General features: G+C 37.5%; 1 protein-coding gene across 21 annotated transcripts in view; it reads left to right on the top strand.

Moving 5' to 3' along the window:
• GULP1 (GULP PTB domain containing engulfment adaptor 1) overlaps positions 1–18777 on the top strand; it is a 328660-nt gene that overhangs the window by 298355 nt on the left and 11528 nt on the right. For 11 of the 21 annotated variants that reach the window (XM_042243642.2, XM_012131476.4, XM_042243641.2 and 8 more), the window contains one exon: positions 13471–13609. In XM_042243642.2, coding sequence (XP_042099576.1) covers positions 13471–13609 — 139 coding nt within the window. Of the gene's footprint in view, positions 1–11010; positions 11236–13470; positions 13610–18777 lie in introns of all 21 variants that reach the window. The other 10 variants (XM_060409645.1, XM_012131448.4, XM_042243636.2 and 7 more) reach the window with 1 other exon arrangement.

The following is an 18777-nucleotide window of genomic DNA, read 5'->3' as shown; positions in this document are numbered from 1 at the left end:
CATTGAGTCAGTGATGCCATCCAAATATCTCACCCTCTATTGACCCCTTTCTCCTCCTGCCTTCAATCTTTCCCAGTATTAGGGTCTTTTCCAGTGACTCGGCTCTTTGCATCAAGTAACCAAAGTTCTGCAGCTTCAGCCTCTGCATCAGTCCTTCCAATGAATTTGTGGTTGTTTTTTAGTTGCTCAGTCATGTCCAACTCTTTGTGACCCCATGGACTGTAGCACGCCAGGCTTCCCTGTCCTTTACCATCTCCCAGAGCTTGCTCAAACTCATGTCCTTTGGGTTGGTGATGCCATCCAACCATCGCGGTTGGGGATGTCCCCAAATAAAGGGACATCCTCTGTTTTCCCCTTCTCCTCCTGCCTTTAATCTTGCCCAGCATCAGGATCTTTTCTAATGAGTCAGGTCTTCACATCAGGTGGCCAAAGTATTGGAGCTTCAGCTTTAGCATCAGTCCTTCCAATGAATATTCAGAGTTGATTTCCTCAAGAACTGACTGGTTTGACCTCCTAGGAGTCCAAGGGACTCTCCAAAGTCTTCTCCAACACCACAGTTCAAAAGCATCAATTCTTCAGCACTCAGCTTCTTTATAGTCCAACTCTCACATCCATAAATGACTATTGGAGAAACCATAGCTTTGACTAGACAGACCTTTGTAAGCAAAGTAGTGTCTCTGCTTTTTTAACATGCTGTCTAAGTTTGTCATAGCCTTTCTTCTGAGGAGCAAATGTCTTTTAATTTCCTGGCTTCAGTCACCGTCCACTGCTCCAGTGATTTTTGAGCCCAAGAAAATAAAGTCTGTCACAGTTTCCATTGTTTCCCCATTTATTTGGCATGAAGTGATGGGACTGGATGCCATGTCTTAGCCTTCTGAATGTTCAGTTTTAAGAGAGCTTTTTCACTTTCATGAAGAGGCTCTTTAGTTCCTCATCGCTGCTACTGCTAAGTCACTTCAGTCGTGTCCGACTCTGTGCGACCCCAGAGACGGCAACCCACCAGGCTCCCCCATCCCTGGGATTCTCCAGGCAAGAACACTGGAGTGGGTTGCCATTTCCTTCTCCATTATTCTATATTAAAAATGTGAGGCCTTTTTGAGTAGAATGTTCCAGATGGAGAACCTTTGTCCTCTAAGGAGTCACTGTGTAGATGAGAACATTTCTTCTCCAGAAATCTTACAGACCCAGGGATCGAACTCATATCTCCTGCATTTGCAGGAGGATTCTTTACCCCTGAGTCACCTGGGAAGCCCCATGCTACAGTAATTGATTTAAATTGCTCTTTTTCTGTCATCGTTTGGACTATTGTTTATTGTAGTTAATATACCCAGTATAAAATTTAGTGTAAGATTTTAGTTCTAGCTTCTCTGGTGGCTCAGATGGGTAAGAATCTGCTGGCAATACAGGATACCCAGAATCAATCCCTGGGTGGAGAAGGTCCCCTGGAGAAGGAAATGACTACCCACTCCAGTATTCTTTGGAGAATTCCAGGGACAGAGGAGCCTGGTGGACTGTAGTCCATAGGGCTGTAAAGAGTCAGATATGACTGAGAAACTAACACTTTCACTTTCACATAGTTCCAGCTAAGGAAACAAAAATAAGAGACTTTTTTGTGCTCAGTATTATTGTACTATATAATAATACATAGTGATTAAATAGTTATTACATTAAAGCACATTTCTAACCACAAAACTATATATCATTATATATCTGAAACTCTTTTTCACTTAAAAGCAATTCCTCATACTAAATGAAAGCCTACTCCTATTTTTCATCTTTTCTTGTGTAAATTGGCATGTTGTCTTTAAACTTGTCCTTAACAACCAGAATGCTTATAAGTCTCCTAAACACCACTTGGATGATTCAATTTTGGGTTCCTTTTCTGGCAAATGAAATATCCTTTGATAGTACCCATATTACATACCTCTGTATCATATTGAAATTGTGGAAATCTTTTCATTGGTTTTAGAAACTGGGTCTTTATTTTATACAGTAATTTAGATACACTGAGAAATTTCCGTTGCTTGACTGTGCTGTTTGCTGTGTTCTAGTGGTTTGGCAATAGATTAGAGGTTGGGTTTTCCACCATTTGGTACTAATTAACTAGGGACAATCTGATTTCCATTTGTTACGTTCACATGACAGTGCTGCCTGTATTTATATCAGAAAAAAAAAAAAGGTTTATTCTGCCCTCTTAGCCTTGTGAGCACTCCAGAAGATCATTCCATTATAAGATGTAGACATACAAGTTAAATCAAATTGTTCATGATTCTTGTGTTTGCATGCTTACATTTTACTTTTCTGGCTATAGAAGGCTTTAACCAAATCAGATCATTGCCAGGAAGTTAAATGAATAAAATTGCAGTCCTAAGAAACACTGGACTTTCTCTTGCTGAGTAAAATAAATGTCCCCCTTTCAATTAAACCAGCTGTTACTGGATAAAGTCTACCTTTGCATAATCAACTGTGTGGCCACTGATTAGACTTAATAGGGCAAATTATACCCTAAACTGTGTATTTCGTTGTGGGTAAATAAAACTGCCTATTTATCTTCCTCTGGGGTTGTCTCAACTGCTATTGAAGATGGGCAAGGGAAGATTGTGAAAACTCTCAATTACACAACAAACCAAATGTGAATCTTTAAACAAAAGCATAAAGTTTAAACATGAACATTGACTCAAGAAGATTTGTTGCCCACAGTAAAAAGATAACCAGTTTACAACTTCAGTTTCACAATTGTTACTTCCACAAGTGATGGTTGTAAAGAAGTAAACCCTGTCTAATGCAAAGGAAAATATATTTCATTCCTGTTCTTACAATGAAAGCCTAATCAAGTCATTTGATCTCTACTTGCTCCGGATGCCTGGAAAAACTAGGCATCTATATTAAAATTATAAATCCAAAGAATTTATTTTTTAAATATAATTCTAAGTAGAATTTTATATTCCACTATTTTAATGATTGTGATAAATCATGTTTTAATCTTGAAATCATTTGTTTTATGTTTTAAAAGAGTCTCTCAAGATTTATACTGCCAAAATAACTAACAGCATAAAATAAAATTTCAGTGTCATTCTAATATTTCTATAGGTATTAACAGAGAATGTTTAATCTTTAATGCATTTTTTGTTATTGTTTAAGTGTATTCAGTATTAACTGATAGGATTCAAACCCTTTTATGATGTCTCATCATTGTTTTTCTTAGGCAGATATCATGGTTAAAATATTCATCATGGACTAATATACCAAGCCTTTACTCACTGAAAGAAAGAGCTGTAAAACTATAATAGCTATAAATCTTAATTATAGATACTCATTATTAATATGTCTGAATAACCTAACAACTCCTGCATGATTAACATATAATTGTTGAGCATAGATTTCCTCATTTCCCTTAGTATGATAATTCAGATCCCATGCACCTTCCTAAAGACCAAAGCACTTATAATTGTGAGCATAAAAGGATTAAATGGTAGTGTTAGCAATTTCTGTAGCAAAGTTCCAAAATTTTGGTTTCTAGCCGTCTATCAAAATACTGACACAACACCCAAACTAAAAAAATATCAAGCCATTTTTATCTGAACTATGTATTTCATTTCTAAAAAAAAAAAAAATTCTCAAGCACTTAAAAATGGAAAATTAAAAAATGACTAGTTCCTGAATCCTTAACTTCAGAGATACTACTCAAAATATTTATCCAGTGCCCAAAATGCCACTGTGTGCCGTTTAGAGGCTGTAGTCACATATTCTCTTTCTTATTCACTAGGCCTAATAGATTGGGGCAGAACCAGATGCTAGTGAAATATGTCTGTGTATTTAAACATGCTGGGTTTATATTTCATTCTTAAAAGCAATCAGATGGAATATCTAATTCCCTAAGTTAAATTGTTTGTAAGTTAAGAATCACAAACACAAATGTCAGCAGAGCCCAGGCTGTGGCATAAATGTCTGTCCTAGCCAGGGTGGTAGAGTAAGCAGTTGGAGGGCAGACACCAACTTAAGAAGCACAGCTATTTCTCAATACCAGTCAATAATTTTTACATACATTTGTGGGCCCACTTTCAGGATTTTCTAACTTCTAAACAGACTGTCTAGATTTTTAAGGTACAATCTTAAAATTAACCTGTAAGCAACTGAATCAATATTTTAAAGACCTGTATGACCCAAACGCTGGGCTGGAAGAAGCAAAAGCTGGAATCAAGATTGCCAGGAGAAATATTAATAACCTCAGATATGCAGATGACACCACCCTTATGGCAGAGAGTGAAGAGGAACTAAAAAGCCTCTTGATGAAAGTGAAAGTGGAAAGTGAAAAGGTTGGCTTAAAGCCCAACATTCAGAAAACAAAGATCATGGCATCTGGTCCCATCATTTCATGGGAAATAGATGTGGAAACAGTAGAAACAGTATCAGACGTTATTTTGGGGGGCTCCAAAATCACTGCAGATGGTGACTGTAGCCATGAAATTAAAAGACGCTTACTCCTTGGAAGAAAAGTTATGACCAACCTAGATAGCATATTGAAAAGCAGAGACATTACTTTGCCAACAACTGTCCATCTAGTCAAGGCTATGCTTTTTCCAGTGGTCATGTATGGATGTGAGAGTTGGACTGTGAAGAAGGCTGAGCGCTGAAGAATTGATGCTTTTGAATTGTGGTGTTGGAGAAGACTCTTGAGAGTCCCTTGGACTGCAACGAGATCCAACCAGTCCATTCTAAAGGAGATCAGCCCTGGGTGTTCTTTGGAAGAACTGATGCTAAAGCTGAAACTCCAGTACTTTGGCCACCTCGTGTGAAGAGTACGCTCATTGGAAAAGACTCTGATGCTGGGAGGGATTGGGAACGGGAGGAGAAGGGGACAACAGAGGATGAGATGGCTGGATGGCATCACCAACTCAATGGACATGAGTTTGAGTGAACTCCGGGAGATGGTGATGGACAGGGAGGCCTGGTGTGCTGCGATTCATGGGGTTGCAAAGAGTCAGACACGACTGAGCAACTGAACTGAACTGATGACCCCAACAAAAAAATCCTAGTGGACCAAATGTAGATTACTGATGACCAAAGGAAATTGGGCTTCCCGGGTGATGCTAGTGGTAAAGGACCCACCTGCAAATGCAGGAGGCATAGCAGATGTGGGTTCAATCCCTCTGTCAGGAAGATCCCCTGGAAAAAGGCATGGCTGCCCACTCCAGTATTCTTGCCAAGAGAGTCCCATGGACAGAGGTTCCTGACATACTATGGTCTAGGGCTGCAAAGAGTCAGACACAACTGAAGCGACTCAGCACACAGGCACATGCCAAAGGAAACTAGTAAGAATTAGTTAGTGTTAGAATTTTTAAACTTTGGACACTAAAATTATTGATAGATAGCCCTGCTTTACCATTGAGAGTAAAAACAGCTCTTAATTAGGATACTGACATTCTATTATTTTCATATGATATACATTCTTCATTTATATAAGTATACTTTCTCAAAGGAAGTAGAATGTAAGTATTAACACTATGATAAAACACTAGAGCACTTTTAAGTTAGGTTTTTCTGGGCTTCAGTTTGCTTTGAGGATCCTGGTAATATATTTTCATCAATACAAATCATAATATAGAGTACTCCCATTTATAAGCCAAATGATCCCAGGGATAACTTCTAGTTAATATCTTTTTATGTTCTACTCAATTCGGATGTCATTGTCAAGTTATGGTTTAAGTTAAAACAGCTGTTGGAGTATAAATTAGATAAAAATATTAATTGACAGTTTATTATATACCAAGTAATCAGTTATACAGAATATTTAGAAAGACAAAGTTTCGTCTACCAGGAGCTTACAGTTGTTACCTATAGTTAAGTAAAGGTTGCCATTAACTACAGAATTTTACAGTGAATTATATAGACCATAAAATAGATCTTAAAATTATACATATACATGCATGCTGCTGCTAAGTTGCTTCAGTCGTGTCCAACTCCATGTGACCCCATAGAAGGCAGCCCACCAGGCTCCGCCGTCCCTGGGATTCTCCAGGCAAGAACACTGGAGTGGGTTGCCATTTCCTTCTCCAACATACATGCATACATGCACACATATCTATAGATAGATAGGTGTCTATGAAGGTCAATAGGGAGAGCAGTCATTGTGTAACTGTTCAGTTCAGTTCAGTTGCTCAGTCATGTCTGACTCTTTGCGACCCCATGAATCGCAGCACGCCAGGCCTCCCTGTCCATCACCAACTCCCGGAGTTCACTCAGACTCACTTCCATCGAGTCCGTGATGCCATCCAGCCATCTCATCCTCAGTCGTCCCCTTCTCCTCCTGCCCCTAATCTCTCCCAGCATCAGAGTCTTTTCCAATGAGTCAACTCTTCGCATGAGGTGTTCAAAGTACTGGAGCTTCAGCTTTAGCATCATTCCTTCCAAAGAAATCCCAGGGTTGGTCTCCTTCAGAATGGACTGGTTGGATCTCCTTGCAGTCCAAGGGACCCTCAGAGTCTTCTCCAACATCACAGTTCAAACTCATCGATTCTTCAGCACTCAGCCTTCTTCACAGTCCAACTCTCACATCCATACATGACCACAGGAAAAGCCATAGCCTTGACTAGACGGACTTTAGTTGGCAAAGTAATGTCTCTGCTTTTCAATATGCTTTCTAGGTTGGTCATAATTTTTCTCCCAAGGAGTAAGCGTCTTTTAATTTCATGACTGCAGTCACCATCTGCAGTGATTTTGGAGCCCAAAAATATAAAGTCTGACACTGTTTCCACTGTTTCCCATCTATTTCCCATGAAGTGATGGGACCAGATGCCATGATCTTCGTTTTCTGAATGTTGAGCTTTAAGCCAACTTTTTCACTCTCCACTTTCACATTCATCAAGAGGCTTTTTATTTCCTCTTCACTTTCTGCCATAAGGGTGGTGTCATCTGCATATCTGAGGTTATTGCTATTTCTCCCGGCAATCTTGATTCCAGCTTGTGTTTCTTCCAGTCCAGTGTTTCTCATGATGTACTTTGCATATAAGTTAAATAAGTAGGGTGACAATACACAGCCTTGACGTACTCCTTTTCCTATTTGGAACCAGTTGTTGTTCCATGTCCAGTTCTAACTGTTGCTTCCTGACCTGCATACAGATTTCTCAAGAGGCAGGTTAGGTGGTCTGGTATTCCCATCTCTTTCAGAATTTTCCACAGTTTATTGTGATCCACACAGTCAAAGGCTTTGGCATAGTCAATAAAGCAGAAATAGATGTGTTTCTGGAACTCTCTTGCTTTTTCCATGATCCAGCAGATGTTGGCAATTTGGTCTCTGGTTCCTCTGCCTTTTCTAAAACCAGCTTGAACATCAGGGAGTATGCATATTAATATGCTTCTCAGGTGGATCAGGGGTAAAGAATCCACCTGCCAATGCTGAAGACACAAGTTCAGTCCTTGAGTCAGGAAGAGCCCCTGGAGGAGGAGATGGCAATCCACTCCAGTATTCTTGCCGGGAAAATCCCATGGACAGAGGAGCCTGGGGGGCTACAGTCCATGAGGTCACAAGAGTCAGAGGCAACTTAGACACTGAGCATGCATGTGCATATTAATAGTGATAAGTTATATAATTCAGACCATCATAGACTTGTTTCTTCACTGAATGCTTTCCTCAACTTAAATTTCTCACTTTACACTGACTTGTTTCCCCCTCTGCTTCCTGAAATGTGTGAAGTGACTTCTACTTTAAAGATGCTTTCAAGCTTGTTGTTTCTCCTAACTATAATTTTGGTTACCATCTTTCACCATGAAGTTTGTCAAAAGCCAGATTTGTGTTGGCTGCCACCAAGTCCTATTAGTGTTGAAAAATATCTACAGCGTGATTTGTAGCCTAGAAGCCTGGCTCCAGGCCAAATCCTCCAGACCCTACAAAGTTACAAAGTGTTTCTGTGGCAAGTCTCATGGGGGAAAGCTGCTGGTACCACTGCAGATTTAGTGCATTGTGTGCAGAGGAGCTGCAGTCCAAGACTTGACCCCTGCCCCACCCAGGCAGCCACACTGTTACTTACACATAGCTGCATTTCAGCGCAGGTGCCTCCATTTACAGGCCTCCTTATTGGAGGCCCTTGGCCTAGGCCTCTCTTAATGATCTCATCCAGACCATCTTTGGTGGGGGGGGGTGGACTTGAAAACACATTTTGACACTTCAGTTCAGTCTCTCAGTTGTGTCCAACTCACTATGACCCCATGATCTGCACCACACCAGGCTTCTCTATCGATCACCAACTCCCAGAGCTTGCTCAAACTCATGTCCATCGAGTCAGTGATGCCATCCAACCATCTCATGCTCTGTCGTCTCCTTCTTCTCCTGCCTTCAATCTTTCCCAGCATAGAGGTCTTTTCAAATGAGTCAGTTATTTGCGTCAGGTGGCCAGAGTATTGGAGCTTCAGCTTCAGCATCAATGAATATTCAAGATTTATTTCCTTTAGGACTGGCTGGTTTGATCTCCTAGGAGTCCAAGATACTCTCAAGAGTCTTCAACACCATGGTTCAAAAGCATCAATTCTTCGTTACTCAGCTTTCTTTATGATCTGACTCTCACACCCACACATGGCTACTGGAAAAACAATAGCTTTGACTATACAGACCTTTGTTCACAAAGTAATGTCTCTGTTTTTTAATATGCTGTCTAGGTTGGCCATAGATTTTCTTCCAAGGAGCAAACATGTTTGAATTTCATGGCTACAGTCACCATCTGCATTGATTTTGGAGCCCAAGAAAATAAAGTCTGTCACTGTTTCCACTGTTTCCTCATCTATTTGCATGAAGTGATGGGACTGGATGCCATGATCTTAGTTTTCTGAATGTTGAGTTTTAAGCCAGCTTTTGAAACTCTCCTCTTTCACTTTCATCAAGAGGCTCTTTAGTTCCTCTTCACTTTCTGCCATAAGTGTTGTGTCATCTGCGTATCTGAGGTTATGGATATTCCCCCTGGCAATCTTGATTCCAGCTTGTGCTTCATTCAGCCTGGCATTTCACATTTTGTACTCTGCCTAAAGTTAAATAAGCAGGGTGACAATATACAGCTTTGATCTACTCCTTTCCCAATTTAGAACCAGTCCATTGTTCCATGTCCAGTTCTAACTGTTGCTTCTTAACATGCATGCAGGTTTCTCAGGAGGTAGACATGGTGGTCTGGTATTCTCATTGCTTTAAGAATTTTCCACAGTTTGTTCTGATCCACACAGTCAGAGGCTTTAGCGTAGTCAGTGAAGCAGAAGTAGATGTTTTTCTGGAATTCTCTTGCTTTTTCTATGATCCAACGAATGTTGGTAATTTGATCTCTAGTTTGCCTTTTCTAAATCCAGCCTGAACATCTGGAAGTTCTCAGGCCATGTACTATTGAAGTCTAGCTTGGAGAATTCTGAGCATTACTTTGCTAGCATGTGAGATGAGTGCAATTGTGCGCTAGTTTGAGCATTCTTTAGCATTGCCTTTCTTTGGGATTGGAATGAAAACTGACCTTTTCCAGTCCTGTGACCACTGCTGAGTTTTCCAAATTGTTTCACATATTGAGTGCAGCACTCTAAGCGCATCATCTTTTAGTATTTGAAATCGCTCAGGTAGAATTTCATCATCTGCACTAGCTTTGTTCGCAGTGATGCTTCCTAAGGTCCACTTCACTTTGCACTCCAGGATGTCTGGCTCTAGATGAGTTATCACACCATCATGGTTATTGGGTTCATTAAGATCTTTTTTATACAGTTCTTCTATGTATTCTTGCCACCTCTTAATATCTTCTGCTTCTGTTAGGTCCATACCATTTCTGTCCTTTATTATGTCCATCTTTGCATGAAATGATCCCTTGGTATTGCTCCACTAGAGAAATACTAGTGGTATTTCTCCAGTAAAGGTCAGTTTTAAGTATCTTCCACTCTTAGTTCTTTTCCTTGATCTTCCCTCTGTGCCCCTAGTCCCTACCCCAAAACCAAACCAAACCAATAGTAACCTTTTGTTCAGGGCTCCCTGGCAAGAAAGAGAGAATGCCCTGCTTCTGTAATGATGATTGTGACCTTTGCCCAATACCATTCATTGAGGAATGGGACCTTAATAAAGCCAGCACTTTCTTTTTGGCCTCTTGCTTGCACTATTACAGTAAGTGAATAAAGGCTCAATTATTATGTACTTTCATTTGTGTGGTTGTTTTAACTGACCATTCTGACATCTGGCTGCTCAACTCTGTCCAGCTCAGTATTTGACAGTAGCTTTCCATGATGTAATGAAAGTAGCTTCCAAAAGTCATCCAAAGACTGACCCCATACAGTATACTATAATAGTTGTTTATTATTATGTATCTCTCTGATTTATTTGAAGTCACTCAACAATGCCTCTGTTCGTCCCCCCAACATTTTACCACTTGGAACTCACTACCTATAGAAAGGGCATGATGGTTAGAGTCAGATTGTTTTGAATTTTGGCTTTGCTTTTTACCTTACATAGGAGTAAATCACAAAGAATCCATGGGCCTTGATTCCCCTATCTTTAGTATGATAATGGTATAATACTACTAATACTAAGACTTTAAAAGAATGATTGGCGAATTAAATCTAAAATGTATGTTGTACCCCTTTTTGAAAATTCTACAGACTTAACTTTCTACTAGACTTTACTCCCATTGACATTTTTTCTTGTTGCTATTTTTTCCCTTCTTCCATCTCATCACAAAGAAGCTCTCTCAGACATAAATCTTCAGGCATTTCTCATTTCCCTCTCTACCTTCTTTCTCTTAAATTATATTGAATGCAATATTTTATTTAAATATATAAAAATGTAATATTTCAGTAAAAAAGCATCAAATTAAAGAACACATAATCTGGAGGTCCTGCCATAGGAAAAAATCTACTCAAACTAGTTGTTTTAATCTTAGAAAAGCTGTTTTGAAATTACTTATCATTTTCACAATATTCTTTAATGAATAAATTTTCATGTATTCTTTTTCCTCCATGTCTTCTGTCTTCTCCTTAGTATATTTCTCTGTCATTCCTTTACAGCTGCGGCACAAAATGTCTGATCATGAGCCACACGGGTTTCAGAGATGCTCGCCCTCTTTCTGGCATAGTACTGATGATTCATCTCCCTGTCTAAATATTTCTTCCATTATTGTCACTCCTGTCAACTCTCCTGATTCCAGACTATCATTGGGACTGTTAATACCACCACCTTCTAAACGGGGCCTTCCCAAGCCACACAGTGACAACAGCATCCCAAGACCTCATGTAATTTGCTAAATAGAAAATTATTTTTATTATCCCATATATTATTTTGAATTCTGCCAATATATGCCATTTGTATAGTATTTAAAAATATCAAGTATGTCTTGAATTGATGATGTGATCTTGGGCCTTTATGTGCCATTTTTGCATACTTGGGTCATCTGACATCAGAGAGTTTCTAGTAGAGAAATTGAAAGTGAAAGTTACTCAGTCCTGTCCAACTCTTTGCAGCCCCATGGACTATACAGTCCATGAAATTCTCCAGGCTAGAATATTGGAGTGGGTAGCCTGGTGGGCTGCCGTCTATGGGGTTGCACAGAGTTGGACACAACTGAAGTGACTTAGCAGCAGCAGCCTTTCCCTTCTCCAGGGGATCTTCCCAACCTAGGGGATGGAACCCAGGTCTTCTGCATTGCAGGCAGATTCTTTACCAGCTGAGCTACAAGGAAAGCCCTTCTAGTAGGGAGTGGTGGTCCAAATCCACAAAAAGATGAAGTAGGACAAGTACGTTCAAGGATTCATCAGAAAAAAATCTAAAAAACAGTGGATATATGTATAAGTATAAATGATTCAGCTTGCTGTACACCTGAAGTTAGCACAATATTGTAGATCATCTATACGCCAATACAGATTGTAAAAGGAATAAAAAAAGATTCATTGAATATGGTAATTGGGAAGTTAGGCCATTGGTGATACTGGCAAAGCTGTTTAAGTACAGTCCAACAAAACGAGCAGTCTAGAGGCTTCTCTGCTAGTCCAGTGGTTAAGACTCCATGTTCAAGGGGCTTGGGTTCCATCCTTGTTTGGGGAACTAAGGTCCACATGCCATGGAGTGGGATCAAAGAAAAAAAAAAAGAACAGTCTAGAATGATCTTAATTGAGGACTGGATGAAGTAAACAGGCAAGAAATGTAATACCTGCTTCAAAGAGTTCAGCTTCAATAGGGAAGAGAAAGAGAAATGAGAGTCTAGAGGAGTAAAGAAGCACTGAGTAAAGAGCTTTTTGGTTGGTTTGTTTTAACAAAGTCAAGATCTGAGTATCTTTAAATCCTGAAAAGAGAGAGACGGATGCCAGGGGAAATGGAAGGAGAGGCTGAATAGAACATTCCTGAGTAGGAGGAAGGAGCTGAGGGGTAAAGTTTCCTCCAAGTCTTTGTATAGTGTTTATGACTGATAAACTATAAAGGGAAAGTAAGTTGCTAAAGAAAGGGAGATGTCAGCTATTTTATTCTCCTGCATGAAAAAATGTAATAATAATCAGTTACTTTTTACACACAATCAGCCTTATTTTTCATTACCTACATCACCTATAAATCAAAAACATATATTCTGGAAACACAAATTTTAATGTGTACCACTCTAAGCAGTTCTAAGCAATGTTCATGTTCTTATAGGAAAAGTTAATTTCCCCTCACTATTTCTTTCCAAAATGAAAATTCTCTTTGGTTTATAGATGATATATTATATATATATATATATATATATATATATATATATAATTTCTTCCCTGTAGATACTTTTATATGTAAAATTACATATTATGTAAAGTGATGATTGTTTCATTCTGACATTACATCCAAGCCCAGATTGGCCCAGATAACTTAATCATTTTGGCGGATACTTAGTGACTATCATAATTTATTTTACAAGGTACCTATTTATTGTAGAACACTCGATGAAAACCTATTCTAAGAATAAATGTCACTACAATGAATATAATAGTTGACAGTCAGTAGAGTTATAAATACAATTTAAAATAGACTTGAATTTTTTTTTAAATCATTATCATTGCTTTTGAATGGTTATATTTAAGATGCATCACTTAAGTTCAGTTATTTCTGTCTAAATCTTATAATCTTATGCAAAATACATTACTGATATAAAGGTTTTATAGAAATAGTTTGTAACATGTTTTTAATTCTTTCATATAAATGGCAATTATTTCTAGATATATAAAAAATCCAAAATAAAAGATATATCTCTCTAGAATAGTGTTACCATTTTTGCCATCATCTTTGATAACATTTTTATAGAGATTTTCTTGCCAATGAGCATTTGGCATGTGTGGTTCATTCGTATGAAATTGCCTACTTAACCATTTTTGATCTACAGAATGGCAAGTTCATATGACTCAACCACATGTGTTGGGTTTACATGTCTTTTATATGTATGTGAAATATTTTTCATTATAATGTGTCTACATGGACTACTACCCTAACTCATGTTCTCTTCATTGCAGGCAGGCAGTGTGACAGCTAAGTCACCCTCTACTGACATCTTTGATATGATTCCATTTTCTCCAGTATCACACCAGTCTTCAATACCTACTCACAATGGCATGCAGCCACCTCCAGTACCTAGTCGATCTAACGAGATTAGTAAGCTTTCTAAACAAACCAATATTCTTTGCTACATTTGTGTACATTTTAAATGTTTAATTAACTCTTTATGTGAAATCATATATCTTAACAAGTTCACTAGAAATTTTAATAACCAAAGAATTTTTGTTTATATATATATGTACCAAGTTCAGTGAATTATGTATTTTACTTTATAATTCAGAGAATACTACTAAAGACATCACTATTTGCATTTAAAACTATTTCATGGAAAATGGTATTTTTGTATAAGATTAGTTACATCATAATACAAGGTACTTAATTATGTTTTTATTGTGTTTGAGGTTATATTTTTAATATGTTTTAAACAATTACAAACAACCCTGGTGACATATATATAGAGATCAGTTTTAATTTTTATCATAGGGTATGGGGGTAGTCTTAAGAAACACATGAATCTGTGAATTTCATATATATATGAATCTATGAATTTCATGATTTCTTTATAACTAACTCTATGTAAGTGTTCGCTATTTGATATTTAAAAAGCTGTAATAAATACATTGCTTTTCTGATTTACTTTCCATATATCTTTCTATATGTAAGTCTTTTTCTGTTGAATTAGAAAGCATCTGGCAAATGCTAATCATCAGCGTCTTGACTATATTTTGATCTGTGCCCTCTCACAGAAAGTCAAAGAACGGTTTCCAATGGTCCTGATCAGTCAGCAAATCCAAAGGGTCACTGAAGAAAAGAGTTTCACATATTATGCTTTACTGCTTCCTCTCTGGTTCACATTTAAGACATTTTCAATGTACCTCTGAAGTTTTACCTTAAAGCTGTGAAGTATTTCAGAGCCTATAGTTTATCTCCCCTGTGGAACTTAACAAACTGCATTGCACATTTTAGGCATTCAGTAAATTTCTGAGTGCTAATTTATAAATGCAAAGTAATAATATTAGGTCAATGTACAAAAATATTTCAATATGTGAGTTAAAATATAGCATATTTAAATTCCTCTGAATATATTTTGTGTTGATGCAAAATATTTTTGCAAAGAAATAATCCATAATATATATGTCATGATAGAAAATCTTGCCAAAATGGGGTATTTCTTGTCCTCGTGAGTATCCCACATCTCTTTGTGAAAATGTTGAGAGGGATGAAACTGTTAGTTGCTCAGTCACGTCCACCTCTTTGCGACCCCATGGACTGTAGCCTGCCGTGCTCCTCTGTCCATGGAATTCTCCAGGCAAGAATACTGGAGTGTGTCCCTGCTCTGGGGGATCTTCCCGACCTGTGGACTAAACCCTGGTCTCCTGCACTGCAGGCAGATCTCTTCTTTACCACTGTGTTTCACCTCCTCTGATTTCGTCACTGTTATTCATTTATTTAATTCAGTATGTATTTGTTTATCATGCACAGTAGATTTTGAAATATAAGTTAGCTGTGTATCTACAATGGACAACTTAAAACCGAATAGAATATAAATTGAGAAGCGTGGATAGATTTTAAGACATTTAGAAGGAATGGTAATTGAAGTTATCCATCAGGATGATGAGTGAGAGTTCAAAATCAATTACAATTAAGGATTTTAGACCAAATGTTGTTAATGAGAAAAATTGAGGTAGAGAGGGAGAAAGTGAAGGAGTTCTCTTTTAGACATTTGTGAGTTTGAAACATCTTTGGAAAGTCTAGGTAGAGATAGTTAAATTGTTTTAAGGAACTTATTAATGAGAAATTGACATCACATCCTGCTATATATTTTAATGTCTACCTATGTTGATGTCGGAGTTTAATGAATGAAATATCAATAGATAGACTAAATAGATAATAGATAGATATGGAATTTTGATTACTACTGTATCGTTTCTCTCTATCAACTATCTATCGTCTTTTTATCTATACTAACAACTTAAGGACAGATTGTTCAACTCAATTTTAATTGTAAAATTGTCTAAAACTCTAATCCAATGGGATTTTAGTATTACAAATTTTTCTTTAAATGAAATCTTAAATGTATTCATTCATTTACTTTTCTTTATGTTCTAAATATATAAAAGCCAAAACCTACAAGACACTTCTTTAGTTTTTCTCCTTACTGCCTGAGAACTCTAGTAGTTCTCCAGAGCATATTTTTGATCTTTGAATACATATGAGGCTTTAATTTGTTTCAAATCATATTTCCTAATTGGTTATAAATTATATGAGGGAAGGCACTTGACTGGAAAGTCCTTTCCTCACTGCTTTAATCCACTGCCTAGCAAAATGTATGGCACATACTGTGTCCAATAAATGTTTAGTTGATAAAGGAAAGAATAACCAAATGAAATATCACCTATTTTTGTCCTTTTGCTCTTGCAATTAGATTAAATAATCTTCATGTTATTAATTATATACCGCTGCTAAGTCGCCTCAGTCGTGTCTGACCCTGTGCGACCCCATAGACAGTAGCCCACCAGGCTCCCCCGTCCCTGGGATTCTCCAGGCAAGAACACTGGAGTGGGTTGCCATTTCCTTCTCCAATGCATGAAAGTGAAAAGTGAAAGTGAAGTCGCTCAGTCGTGTCCGACCCCCAGCGACCCCATGGACTGCAGCCCACCAGGCTCCTCCATCCATGGGACCGTCCAGGCCAGAGTACTGGAGAATTATATACTAGATCTTTTTAAATTGAAAATTGGACTTACATAATTTTTTATGGGTTTTAGATCTATCTGAGTTGGCCAAAATATGCCAAAGAGCTCTGTTTATTAATTTGCATGATATTAATATAGTTGATATTTTATTTTTTATTGTATTTATTCATTTATTCAACCATTCATTCAAAAATATTAATTTAGCATTATGTTCACACAGAAATGAATAAACGCATGATCCCTGCTTTCAAGATGTTCACAGTCTGCTGTTTCCCATTTCAAGTACCTTGTCTCCCTTTGATTAGTTTCATATACCCTTTACCCAAGCATTTTCAAGACTCACTGAACATTAGAATCATTTGGGGAATTTTCTCAAGAATGCTAATGTATATTTGATATTTACATTAGTAGTTTCTTAACTTGGGGGTTTATGGACCCCAAAGAATATGATAAATTTAATGTTAAATCTCTTTCACCTAAAAGCACAACATGCCCGCTCATACAAATTTTCATTGTACTTTAGAAATGTTAAAAGAATCCCTTAAGCCCATCTGAAATCTCTGATGGTTTTGAGTCCCAACTTCAGAAGACCTGTGTAATGAGAATCTTTGTCTCTCCTGACAGACCTTTCTCTTTACTAATTCATTTCTTTCTACCATGTATAAAGCATTGCTTAATGTGTATCCTGTTAATGTGTATCCAAGATACTCTTCCAAAGAAAAGTTTCTCCAAGCTCTGATTTATTGCCTATAAGAAACATCAGACTGAGGAAAATAAATAGCAACAATAATAATAACACCCATCTGTTACACCTAAGGTAAAAGTAAATCCCATTCATTTAGAACTGCCCTGACTTATACCTTTCATCCTGATGAAACTATTGGTAACATTCCTTTCATTCTTAAAAGTGACTTTATTTGGATATAAATTGTATGTCCTTATTTATGTAGTACTTACCAACACCAGAAACTTCTAAGCACTTTACTTTTCTTAACTTATTTAATACATGAATCTAAAAAAAGAAAAAAAAAACATTTGCAATGAGGTATGTAACAATCTTTCATAATGGGAGTCATGGAATTGTTGAGAATATGTTATTAATAGAACTCAAGTAGATAAATATTACTTCTTACAAAGCATTTAATTTAGAAAAGATGGTTTCCTAAAAAGTGAAGTGGTTTCCCATTCCCTTCTCCAGTGGACCGCATTTTGTAGAAACTCTCTACAATGACCAAAAGAGAAAGGAAAGATATATCCATCTGAATGCAGGGTTCCAAAGAATAGCAGGGAGAAATAAGAAAGCCTTCCTCAGTGATCAGTGCAAAGAAATAGAGGAAAATAATAGAATGGGAAAGATTTTATGAAAATTAGAGATACCAAGGGAACATTTCATGCAAAGATGGGCTCAATAAAGGACAGAAATGGTATGGACCTAACAGAAGCAGAAGATATTAAGAAGAGGTGGCAAGAATACACAGAAGAACTGTACAAAAAAGATATTAATGACCCAGCTAACCATGATGGTGTGATCACTCACCTAGAGCCAGACATCCTGCAGTGTGAAGTCAACTGGGCCTTAGGAAGCATCACTACCAACGAAGCTAGTGGAGGTGATGGAATTCCAGCCGAGCTATTTCAAATGCTAAAAGATGATGCTGTGCAAGTGCTGCACTCAACATGCAGCAAATTTGGAGAACTTAGAAATGGGCACAGGACTGGAAAAGGCCAGTTTTCATTCCAATTTTTTGGAAAATGCCAAAAAATGTTCAAACTAGTGCACAAAAGCACTCATCTCACATGCTAGTAAAGTAATGCTTAAAATTCTCCAAGCGAGGCTTAATTAATATGTGAACTGTGAACTTCCAGATGTTTAAGCTGGATTTAGAAATGGCAGAGGAACCAGAGGTAAAATTGCCAACATCCATTGGATCATAAAAAAAGTGAGAAAATTCCAGAAATACATCTACTTCTGCTTTACTGACTATGCTAAAGCCTTTGACTATGTGGATCACAACAAACTGGAAAATTCTTAAATAAATGAGAATAACAGACCACCTTACCTGCCTCCTGAGAAATCTGTATGCAGGTCAAGAAGCAATAGTTAGAACCAGACATGAAACAATGGACTGGTTCCAAATTGGGAAAGGAGTGTGTCAAGGCTGCATATTGTCACCTTGCGTATTTAAATTTTATTCATGAGAAATGCTGGAATGGATAAAGCACAATTTGAAATCAAGATTGCTAGGAGAAATATCCATAACCTCAGATATGCAGGTGACACCACCATTATGGCACAAAGTGAAGAGGAACTAAAGAGCTTGTTGGTGAAAGTGAAAGAGGAAAGTTTAAAAAGCTGGGTTAAAACTCAACATTCGAAAGATGAAGATCATGGCATATGGCAAATAGATGGGCAAACAATTGAAACAGTGACAAAATTATTTTCTTGGGTTCCAAAATCAATGCAAATAGTAACTGTAGCCATAAAATTAAAAGATGCTTGCTCCTTGGAAGAAAAGCTATGAGAAACCTAGACAGCATATTGAAAAGCAGAGACATTATTTTACCAACAAA

The sequence above is a fragment of the Ovis aries genome, chromosome 2, assembly GCF_016772045.2.
Source record: "Ovis aries strain OAR_USU_Benz2616 breed Rambouillet chromosome 2, ARS-UI_Ramb_v3.0, whole genome shotgun sequence".
NCBI classification, from domain to species: domain Eukaryota; kingdom Metazoa; phylum Chordata; class Mammalia; order Artiodactyla; family Bovidae; genus Ovis; species Ovis aries.
Note: the sequence above shows the minus strand (reverse complement) of the source record. Positions and strands in the feature narration are given on the sequence as shown.